Genomic DNA, 12,835 nt, shown 5'->3' on the forward strand with positions numbered 1-12,835 from the left:
CAGCATATACCAGTGTATACCAACACCTGTTGGGCCAATCTGATGCCCCATTCCTTTGTCAGCCTCATTAGGTGGGCGTACTGGATCATCTGTCTCCCATCTCTTTTGTGTTCATGAGGTCGTCTATATTTACAAATTTCAACGAAAGTTGTGGAGTCCATCCTTTCCACATGGTCCATCAAATTTATATTCTTTATTTTCATCCATTTATTTACATCTTTTATTCGCTGTCAGTCGTTCGTATGTTTTAATTCTCGTTTTGTTACATGTACGTTCAAGTATATCTCCACAATTTTCACTGAACCCATTGGCACTCCTTTGTCGATTAAAGTTGGAATTACATTTTCCTTTCGAATTCTTTCAGTTCTATATTCATAGTCTTAACACCTGTTATACTGTATGAATTAGTCAATGAAATACATCTATCAAAAGCACTCGACAATTCAATGAAATACAAACAGACTGGGTTATTAAACTCTATGGATTCCTCCACAATCTGTCTTAGGTCGGAGACAGCCTCTACTGTGCTCCTGTTTTCTCCTGCTGTTCTTCTGTTCTTCTGCTATTTAGGTATCATTCTGTATTCTGTCTCTAACTGATGATGTTAACACTTTTAAGATGGCATCGAGCAGGATAAATCCCTGGTAGCTATGTAATACTTGTAGCTTTCCTTTAGTTTACGTCTATGGTCACAAATTTTGTCCAAATGGTTCAAATGCCTCTAAGCACTATGGGACTTAACATCTGAGGTCATCAGTCCCCTAGACTTAGAACTACTTAAAACTAGCTAACCTAAGGACATCACATACATCCATGGCCGAGGCAAGATTCGAACCTGCGACCGTAGCAGCCGCGTAGTTCCAGACTGAAGCGCCTAGAACCACTTCGCCACGGCGGCCGGCTCCAAAATTTTGTCATCACACTACCGGTTTCGGTCTATAATGACCACCTTCAAATCTGTTTAAAAAAACATGTCCCAATACACTGGAGCCATAGTGATATCGTCAAATGTTAAACACAATCAGCGTCAACATCTGCAAATATATATAAATAACGGCATTTGCAGTAGTAATCTTGTCAGCAGCACTACTATTGTTTTGAACAGAAGTGTTGCTGACGAGATGACTCTTGCATCTGCTGTTATTTATACATGTTTGAAAATGCTGGCTCTGATTTTATGTATAACATTTGAGGATGCCACTATAACACCAATATATTAGGAATGCCTTTATAAAAAATATCTGAAGATGTTCATTATAGACCGAAACCGGTAGTCTTCTTTCACTGGTGCCATGTCCCGCACTGACGCAGGGTCGGCAGCGTTAGGAACGGATTTGGCAAGGTTAGGATGAAGGGGTGGCCGGATGCCCTACCTGCCGCCACCCCGTACCCCCGGGGACGGAATTAGTGTACCCCAGCTGTCTGCGTCTAGTATAATTCATGGAATAGTGAGAACGTGTTCAGATGTCGGCGAGTCGTGTAACTTAGGTGGAACGTGGGGACCAGCCCGGTATTCACCTAGCGGGATGTGGAAAACTGCCTAAAAACCACATCCAGGCTGGCCGGCACACCGGCCCTCGGCGTTAATCCACCGGGCGGATTCGATCTGGGGCCGGCGCGCCTACCCGAGTCTAGGAAGCAGCGCGTTAGCGCTCTCGGCTGTCTTTGCGGGTTAGACCGAAACCGGAAGTCTGATAACAAAATTTGTGACCATAGACGTGAATTAAAGGAAACTTATTCGATATTCGGGCCACTGTTCAATTCGCAACCACGTCACAGCTTGTATGTAATACTTGTTGGTGGGTAGGTTTGTGTGTCTCAGTGAGCAATTGAGCTATGCTGGCAACACTCCTTGTAGTAGCACACATGCCATACTGCTCAGCTGATGAGATCCGAGGCTAAGTGAAGTCGCCCTAGAAGGCTCCCTTCTTGGCAGTATGTGGGTCGCAACTATATGGACCCTTACTAAATTCTGATAATACTCCACTTGTTTGAGTCAGAATTCTTTTCTTTCCCGTCGGCCTCCTTTGGCCAACGTTTCTTGTTTCGACGATATTACCTACCTTCGAGGGAAGCCGGGGCCCTGAGAGCCGTAGGGAAGGCAGTCCGCCTAGGGAAAGGAGACCTCGAAGAACAAAACCCAGTCATCGAGGTCAGTGGATCCTGGATGACATTAGCATCCTCTCTGTGGGAAAAATATCTACAGCTGCTCACGGAAATAACAACAAGCCTCGGAAAAGGATGGGAATACACAAGTGCCTTTAAATGTCACTATATCCATATATCCTACGGATTCAGTTCCTTTGAACGGAGAGGCCATGGTACCGGACCTCCTCTAGTGATCCATCGCGTTGCATTGAGATACTGTCCCACGATCCTTAGAGAATGGGGTAGTGCTCCGCCGCACTTAAACCACAGTCCATGTGTTCCTGCGAGAGTAACATTCTCCAGTAGGGCTGATAATTCATCACGCAGGTATCGATGACACACAACACCTGTTAATCTAAGAGTGTCACCGACAATTCTTGCCTATACATTGGTATAAAAACGGTCCTGATGCTTCAGCTCCATGATTGGTCGTGAATTTATACCGGCTCACACTGCATATTGTGGTAATTTACTATTTCAACTCTTGTATCTCTTTCCTCATACCTAAGTAAAAAGCAGGCAGTGAACTGCGAGTTTTCAACTGCCGTTAACTCAACCTGTATTGGTTTCTAGATTTTAAAACGCTTCACGTATTTATTTTTCGGCCTCAATTGCATTTTTTTTATACCTATCGCACTTAACCCTGGTTAGATCTATGTAGTTGTATAAGCGAACTGCCGTGTTTGTACAGGAACTACGGTACAATATTGTAGTTCCTAATACAGACACGATTAGTTGCTTTGCTTACGTAACTACAAAGATCTTAGCAGATTCATTGTGATCGATACTACTACTAGTACTACCACTACTACAAAAAAAAAGAAAGTGCACCTGTGAAGAAAAATATTCGATATAATTATTTTTTAATGTGTACACAGTCGCCGAATTTTCTTGCGGCTAACATGACAGCTGTATGGTTTTCTTCTACTTTTAATCGATACTATCTTCTGTAGGAATACTTGACATATTTTTTACCATATAGTGTGGCCTACAATAAAGGCAGGGGGTTGCAGACGATGTATTGAGGAACAAATTGAGAATAGAAACAGTCCAGAAACGTCATCCAACGACACTACAGAATATCGAAGTTATTGGGTAAAATGCCGTTAGGGCAGCATGGATGAGCTTGCATACCGACGAAACGTGTACACAGTCGCCGAATTTTCTTGCGACTAACATGACAGCTATAGGGTTTTCTTCTACTTTTAATCGATAATATCTTCTGTAGGAATACTTGACATATTTTTTACCATATAGTGTGGCCTACAATAAAAGGCAGGAGGTTGCAGACGCTGTATTGAGGAACAAATTGAGAATAGAAACAGTCCAGAAACGTCATCCAACGACACTACAGAATATCGAAGTTATTGGGTAAAATGCCGTTAGGGCAGCATGGATGAGCTTGCATGCCGACGAAGCGTAAGCGGACCCCTCACAATGGGCGTCACGGCATTTAATAGAATGTATGGCATCGAAAGGGATTGCTCCTGCCTCAACAACACTGTAGGGAAGTATGTTATTCTTTTTACTAGAGAAGTTTTATTTGTACAGGTCCCAGTAAATACTATTGCGATCGCAATAAATATTATAGCGATCTGGGCAAACAAAATGCTCTAGTAAGAATAATATTTTTTTCAGATTCAGAGCTCGCTCTCCCGTTGACGGTGTCAGGTAACCTACAGAGCGTAGAAACGCAATTGGCGAAGAGGTCGCCTAACGGCAGGCACTCCCATTGAAAGTCGCATTCCCTAGAATTCTCCACATAGCTGACAGCGATAGCTCATCTCCTCTGGTCCGCGTATCTCAGAACTCAGTTTAGTATTATTTCCTAACATTGTAGATGGAGTGATGTGATGTCAAATGCATTTTTACATACAACTTTTGTTTAAAAAATTATTTAAGAACTTTGAGTCTCTAGGCTACAATTAGATAAAAGTAATAAGTTCACTAGTTTCGGATGAAATGTTCGTTTGATATATTTTGTATGGAATTGCTTCCTGCTATTCGTTTCACATACAGTTACACTATTTCCTCATGAAATTGGGTATGTTCTGTCGATTTACGTTAATATTGTCATATAAAATTTTCTCTGTATTACCACCAACGTAAAAAACCCTTGCCACTTATACCAACTTTCGGTTTCCTTATTCTTTTCAGATCCATAGATGTTTTATATTTTCAACTTAAATTATTTATGTTATTATTGCTGTCTAATTCCTATTTAGGCAATTAAAAGGTTTTAATTAATTATTAAAAAATTTTATTTATAGAAGTAAAATTTAATACACGAGCTATATGCTGCTGTTTTGTGTTTTTATGATAATGAGAACTGTTAAACGGCATGTCAATGTGACAGTGAGACATCTTTCTTGTAATTTACTGCACTTTAAATTCATTTCACCTTTTACACGAAAATTAACGATCGATAAAATCTCCGATATATTTACCGTGCCGTTAAGAGCACGTCTACATCTGCATCTACATCTGTACTCTGCAAAATACGGTGAGGTGCATGGCAGAGGGTACGTTCCATTGTACCAGCGCGGAAAGAATGAGTGTTCGAATGACTCTGCGAGTGCAGTAATTATTCCAATCTTATACTCAAGATCCTTTTGTGAGCTATACGTGGGGGTTTGTAGCATATTTGAAGCCGGTTCTTGAAACTGTTTGTAGACTTTCTCTGGATAGTTCAGGAGTCTTCCAGTTCAGTTCCTTCAGTATCTCTTTGACATTCTCCCACGGTTCAAACCATTCGACCATTCATGCTGCCATTGGTGCAGCGACCATTGGTGCTGCCCTTCTCTGTATACGTTCAATTTCCCCTATTATTCCTATTTCGTACGTGTCCCACACTTGAGCAATATTCTATAACGGGTTACATGAGTGATTAGTAAACAATCTCCTTTGTGGACTGATTGCACTTCCCCAGTGTTTTACCAATAAACCGAATGCTACCACTTGCTTTACCCGCAACTGCTGTGCAGAGCGGTACAGGAAATGAGGGAGCCTCTCTGCTTGACGTGCAGGTGTCCCACAACCAGCTGCAGACGCTGAGTCCGCAGATGCTGGTGCCGCTGCAGCAGCTGCAGGTGCTGGACGTGTCCCACAACGAGCTCTCCACCGCCGACGGCCTGTGGCTGTCGCACCAGCTGCGGCTGCTCAACATCTCCCACAACGCGTTGCTCCACCTCAGGCTGCTGGGACCGGGAAACGCGTCACACATCGACGCCTCCTTCAACCGAATCGAATCTTGGAAGGTGAACAGCTGCTTAACATACAACATGGCTTAGATTCAGGGTCAACTGCCTGTCCAAATGGTCGATCTTCAGCAGGTGTTCTTCATTTCGCTACAGACTTCAGGCGTTGCAACCTTCCAAGAGAACAGTATCATGGAGTCTCCAACATCATACATAAAAAAATTGGGTGTTAGAGGTATAGCTACAGATATTTTGATAATTGGTAGCTTAATATGTACCCACTTAGGGGTGTTAGTTGTGTTTTCTCTGCGACTAACAATCTTCTTGCAAATAAATCACATAATTTACTACCTTATGATTCCTGCGCGCTTGTAAGTGTGCCATAAAGTGTACTAAATATCTCACTATGGTCTATCCATTTTGTGCTCACACATTCAGACTTGAGCACCTGACTTAAACCCAGGGTAAACTAAACAGTAATGGGTTGCTTTTGTATGTGATATTGGAGGTACCAGCCAAAGTAAAAACATGCTTCTCTTAACAGACATAATTATATTCTGTAAATGAAATAAATAGTGAAGTAATGTCGTTCAGTACGCTGTCCTCAGGCAAAATACAAATATCTGCAATTACAGTCCTAACACCACACACATATGTGCAAAACCTGAAGAGCCAAACAAACTGGTACACCTACCTAACATCGTGTAGGGCGCCTGCGAGCACGCAGAAGTGCCGCAGCACGACGTGGCATGGGTTAGGCTTATGTCTGAAGTAGAGCTGGAGGAAATTGACACCACGAATCCTCCAGGGCTGTCCATAAATCCATAAGAGTACGAGAGGGTGGAGATCTCTTCTGAACAGAACGTTGCAAGGCATCCCAGATATGCTCAATAACGTTCATTTCGGGGGCGTTTGATGGCCAGTGGAAGTGTTTAAACTCAGAAGAGTGTTCCTGGAGCAACTCTGTAACAATTCTGGACGTGTGGGATGTCGCATTGTCCTGTTGCAATTGACCAAGTCCGTCGGAATGCACAATGGACATGAATGGATGCAGGTGATCAGACAGTAAGCTTACGTACGTGGCACCTGTCAGATTCTTATCCAGACGTATCGGGTATCCCATATCATCCCAGCTGCACATGCCCCACACCACTTAAGAGCCTCCACCAGCTTGAACAGTCCGCTGGTGACATGCAGGATCCATGGATTCATCAGATTGTCTCCATACCACTACACGGCCGACTCCGTAACAACTAACTAATAATCGCTTACGCGCCCAAAAATCAAGAGTTACAAGTACGTCAAAGATCATAGTGACAAAAGAAAGAATACACATAAGAATAATATCATTGCAATATAAACATATCGATGTATCAAAGTAACTACATTAATGAAATAAAATCTGAATGTTGTCTCAGAATTATGTCAACTACTTTACAGAAACACAGTAGAATATTACTGGTATCGAGAGGTTCAGGTGAGCTGCCGTAATGTTATGTAATTCAAGTACCATTACATGGTACACTCGTGAAATGATCGTACGGAAAACCCCCACTTCATCGCTACCTCGGAGACGCTGAGTTCCATCGCTCGTGCGCCGACTATAACACCATTTTGAAACTCACTTAAATCTCGATAACCTGCCACTGTTGCAGCGGTAACCGATCTGATAACTGTGCCAGACACTTGTCTTCTTATATAGGCGTTGCCGACAGCTGCGCCGTGTTCTGCCCGTTTACGTATCTCTATATTTGCATACGCACGCCTATACCAGTTTCTTTGGCGCCTCAGTGCATATACGTACATAATAACATATATATGTAATACTTGTGGATACAGATATTTTTGACGAAACGAAATGATCAACTGTTTGTTGTTGTAGAAAATGATAATATCGAGGGGACCTCGCAATGTATGTTACCTGTCCATGTCAGACATATTTTACAGTGAAACCAATTCATCAACACAAAGAATTAAAAAAAAAAGAGAACTAACAAAGTTTTCCGAGGTCTGCTTTTATTACCACCAGGTCCTTTTCGATGTTTCTCGCAGGTTCGAGCTGGTCATCTAACCTTGGTGGGGAATGCACGATCACCACTGGGACTCCAGTTCCTCAGAGCTGATGATTCAGGAATGACCATAGACCTGGGCGACAACATGTTGCTGAGCTGTGATCCCTGCTCAAGTGATGCAGAAGTCACTCGGCAGCTACGCCAGTGGATGGAAAAACAAAGAAAGTATGTTCTACAGAAAATATTTCTGAAAGTATTCACACTTTTGTGTCATTTGATATAATCACTAAACTCAATTAGTTATCAGTCTCAATCTACCCTGGGCATTGTATTGTTATGTACGTATAGTATGATAAAGCCTTGCATAATTACCATTCGATACCCTCACATTACAATTCTAACGATGGCCAGTGTAGGCCCATACTTGTTAACGTTCCGAATCATTTTGTTATTGTGCTGAACGATTTTATTGGTACGTGGTTCCCTTTTCGTACCACACTTACCCACCATATCTTAGATACCATTAAAGAGGAAGCGGGATGGAATCATGTTTGGTAGTCACAATTTATAATTAAGACAGTTCATTGACATTACAACTTTTAAGGAATGTGACAATTACAAATTGTGGACGAGCCACTAGATAAAGCTTTGCAAATTCAGTTAGAAACCCAACGTACTCAGTACTCAAATAAACAGTCCCTTAAGAGAAAGTTATAAAAAGTTAATGTGCTAGGGATTTATAGAAACCTTAAGCATAACAGTTATCAATTACTTCACATAGCCACTTCATTAAACTCCTCAAAACCATTACATTACATTGAGATGGCCACACTTAACATTCTTCACTAAAATACCCCTATAAACTCCCTATTCCAATCCGTTAAGGAAGCACTTGTTAAAAGGTCAATTAAAAACTTAACGTTGCCGGGCACTAATACCCCTCGCTTTATTTTCCCTTATTAAGAAAACAGAATTACTGACAAACCTCAAAAATACAAATTCCCATATAGGATTTCCTTCAAAATAATGAAAACAGTTACCAATGAAGGGTGACTTAATGACACTTCAACACAAGTGCCAAGCTAAGATCCAGTTACATAGCATGATAGAACCACTTACACAAAAAACTACAGCAGAAAAACTGATCTTTAAGAATGAATGTTCACGTGCTCAGACACGTTAATAAAAGACTACTAGAAAGAGCTGCGCAAGGAACTCAGAGATGCTATGCAGTTTAAAGTTTTGCCAGTTGCCAGTCGCTAATATTTAAGGAAACAGGTTCGTATAAGAACAGGTTACATATAATATATATTTATATATCCACCAGCTTAACCCGTCTTGGTGGAAGGAAGATAAATACTAAACTTTGGAAGGCGGTATATGAACAACTCCCGGTAGTGGCCATGTTCTTAAACACACCCAGGCCTAGACCTCGGGTGAAATTTCACTCCCCACCAAGGCGCTGCCACAGTCAAAGGTTTTTGCGCGAATCTCAAAGACATTCCAATAACTCTGAAACATAGAAATACTCGGCAGAACCTTTGACTCGATATATGGGTAAGCGTATAAACGAACACGTTACATTGCTGACAAATTCGCAACTTTGACCTTAAGCATTTTACACATGGACAACTGTATTAATAGAGTGCAGGCTTTGGAAACGCCAACATAAAATCATTTGATTACAAGAAACACAGAGCACTAGTAAAACTTCTGAGAAAACTTTCAAATAACGACTACCATTTAACTAGGCCAACTGAACTCTTCCACACCATCTTAAAGTTCGACTATGAAAGTCTCACCATAATAATGAAATTTAAATGGCTCTGAGTGCGTCGGCCAACAAAACACAAACTACGACCACTTATTTCATATCACGTACACAATACGAAGGAAGGGGTTCCACAGCGTCACCGCTTCACTTCAAATTTTGTTCCGAGCGAAGCCACAGAACTGGTATCTCCAAGCTGCACATGTTGCCAAAACGCCTGACCAGTTTCACACCACAATATATAATGGTCATCACGCTCGTTCGGCAGCCGTTGACACTCGTCTCCCAGCAAATGTCACGAGATCTCGAGGGTTACCCGTCGAAGAATAACAACACAATGCCTTCGCCCGCAACCCGGAAAATAAGACAAGCGAAATGCAAAGATAGCTTAGCTCAACCACAATCGATCTCAACGATACATGAACAAAATAACACTGACGCCAGCTCGCCACGGCTCATTTATTTTTCTTTCTCGTTATATAATTTCTGTAAATGTGAGTGGCTTGCCAGCATTTCAGTATCTACTCCTCAGCGGTACAGGTACTGATAAAAGTAACTATAAATGTAAAAATAAAAGAGGTAGATAAGAATGTGCAGCTTTCGTCAACTAAAACGGATGCTCTTCATGAGGCGACTGATGTCTACGATGGTGATGGAAATGTCTTTACAGTGCTGCTGACCGTTTTGGCGTTCTGGCTTCTCTGGTGCAATTGGTTATCATCTTCAGTGACTCAATTACCAACTCCAGGAAAGAAACTCTGATGGAATGGAACCGAATGACAGAGAGCGGACTGGGGACGGGGATGAGATTGTGCGTTGGTATGTACTGCAAGATTTAGGGTATGTAATAGAATGTGTCTCTGCTTATGGTGGGGAGTTATTCCAAATGGATACAAATGCTTTGTGGGGTGGGATAATATTTTGATTACACGAGGGTATCTAGACGATAGTCAGTAAAACAGGAAGTGAATCTGGTATTATGTACGTGTGGCATTAACATAAGATACAGAACAGGTTGACAGTGCAATTAGTTGAAAGATATGACTTATCTCATACGACTGTGGTAACGACTCTGTCTTCTGCGGTGGATGCATGACGAAATAAATCCTCTGGGTGTCGCGATGGGTCGATAGAAAGTGCCGGGACTGTTAACTCTTGTAGAATGGAATTTGTAGAGGTAGGTTGGGTGAGAAAAGTTGCAGGCATTATACAGCTGATGGTGGTTTAGTATAATGTTACAGGAGACGACTGATATTCCAGTGAACAAATAAAAAATATTTTTATTTCTAGATATTGCTTACAAAAATTGAACTTGAAATTAATTTCCGTCCATAACAACTACCACCTTAAGATTTAAAATAACACAAAGAGGCATCATATAAAACAACACACACATGCTTATATAATACTAGATTCTATATCAAGACAAAACCAGAAGTCATTATTGTATTTTAACGTCTCATATCAAATTAGTGTGTGGAAGAGATACCTGACATACCGGTTTTATGCAGTACTTTACTGTTCACACAATATGCCTTTGGAGTTTTAGCTTATATCTATTTTTCGAATGTACCATCCTCACTATGTTATTTGTGAATGTTAGCACTCTTTCCTGTACTCAGGTGCAACAGTGTGTCACTAGAATATAATAATGATTTCTGGATTTGACAGTGGCTTCATCCTCGCCATTTAAACCGTCATACCCAATTAATTAACACACTAAGAGCATCTTGTACCGATCCAATGAAAACACAAAACAGTCTGAAACTGTTAACCAGCACATCCCTCCACCATACTATACACTTAAAAAGCATTATTTTGTGTTATGCCAATGTCACCTCCTTCTGGATTTCTGTTCCATCAACATTTTACCACTCCCTGAAATCCTCAGACGCCTCGCCTTCCATATGCGCCTACCATCCTCCACTAGAATCCTGTACGAACTTATTACTTTGTTCTCTCTCCTCCTCCACAATGAGTTCCTTTATACTTTCGGCATCTACCACATAGTCGTTTCATCCCAGATTATTAGCCGTTGTAATCTGTTGTCAACACATTGTACCAACTCTACACCTACATACTCTCCACTTTGTAGGGCAAGAAAACTGTAGTACCTATCAAACCGCGAACTCGGTCCAGACCCCATTTCTTCCACGTTACAACCATTCAAAATACTATGCATCCAACAACCATTCTCACTCAGTAGTACTAGTAGCCGTTTTTTTTTCTTTTTTGTAGTGTTATTCGTCTGTGAATCACTGTTACCAGGTTACTATAAATGTCGTGAGATTAAGTTTAAGAATAAGAGAACGTATTTAATATACACGCAGTTCCGAGAGTTCCGGAACCTGTACAGAAAATTGGAACAGAGATCAACACAAACATCATTTCCGCCCTTTTTATTCCTCCTTTATCGGTTTCATGTTGTACCGCCATACAGCGAGACCTTCAGAGGCGGTGGTCCAGATTGCTGTATACACCGATACCTCTAATACCCAGTAGCACGTCTTCTTGCATTGATGCATGCCTGTATTGGTCGTAGCATACTATCTACAAGTTCGTCAAGGCACTGTTGGTCCAGATTGTTTCACTCCTCAACGACGATCGGCGTAGATCTCTGTGTGGTTGGTGGGTCACGTCATACATAAACAAATGGCTGTGAGCACTATGGGTCTTAACTTCTGAGGTCATCAGTGTCTTAGAACTTAGAACTACTTAAACCTAACTAACTTAAGGACATCACACACATCCATGTCCGAGACAGTATTCGAACCTGCGGTAGTAGCGGTCACGCTGTTCCAGACTGTAGCGCCTAGATCCGCTCGGCCACTCCGGCCGGCCATACATAAACAGCCCTTTTCAATCTATCCCAAGCATGTTCGATGGGGTTCATGTCTGGTGAACATATTGGGCACTGTAGTCGAGCGATGTTGTTATCCTGAAGGAAGTCATTCACAAGATGTGCACGATGGGGGCGCGAATTGTCGTCCATGAAAACGAATGCTTCGCCAATAAGCTGCCAATATAGTTGCACTATCAGTCGGAGGATGGCATTCACGTATCGTACAGCCGTTACGCCGCTTACCATTACCACCAGCTGCATACGTCGGCCCCACATAATCTACATATACATCTACATCCATACTCCGCAAGCCACCTGATGGTGTGTGGTGGAGGGTACCTTGAGTACCTTTATCGGTTCTTCCTTCTATTCCAGTCTCGTATTGTTCGTGGAAAGAAGGATTGTCGGTATGCCTGTGTGTGCGCTCTAATCTCTCTGATTTTATCCTCATGGTCTCTTCGCGAGATATACGTAGGAGGGAGCAATATACTGCTTGACTCCTCGGTGAAGGTATGTTCTCGAAACTTCAACAAAAGCCCGTACCGAGCTACTGAGCGTCTCTCCTGCAGAGTCTTCCGCTGTAGTTTATCTATAATCTCCGTAACGCTTTCGCGATTACTGAATGATCCTGTAACTAAGCGCGCTGCTCTCCGTTGGATCTTCTCTATCTCACTATCAACCCTATCTGGTACGGATCCCACACTGCTGAGCAGTATTCAAGCAGTGGGCGAACAAGCGTACTGTAACCTAATTCCTTTGTTTTCGGATTGAATTTCCTTAGGAATCTCAGTCAGGCATCTTCTTTACTGACGATCAACTTTATTTGATCATTCCATTTGAAATCACTCCTAATGCGTACTCCCAG

The 12,835-nt window shown here is 41.9% G+C and overlaps 1 protein-coding gene across 1 annotated transcript in view; it reads left to right on the forward strand.

Moving 5' to 3' along the window:
- LOC124787542 (toll-like receptor 2) overlaps positions 1-12,835 on the forward strand; it is a 135,698-nt gene that overhangs the window by 74,971 nt on the left and 47,892 nt on the right. Inside the window, exons 7-8 of the mRNA XM_047254347.1 lie at positions 5,175-5,405; positions 7,398-7,582. Coding sequence (XP_047110303.1) covers positions 5,175-5,405; positions 7,398-7,582 — 416 coding nt within the window. The remainder of the gene's footprint in view (positions 1-5,174; positions 5,406-7,397; positions 7,583-12,835) is intronic.

The sequence above is a fragment of the Schistocerca piceifrons genome, chromosome 1 (genome assembly GCF_021461385.2).
Source record: "Schistocerca piceifrons isolate TAMUIC-IGC-003096 chromosome 1, iqSchPice1.1, whole genome shotgun sequence".
Lineage (NCBI taxonomy): Eukaryota > Metazoa > Arthropoda > Insecta > Orthoptera > Acrididae > Schistocerca > Schistocerca piceifrons.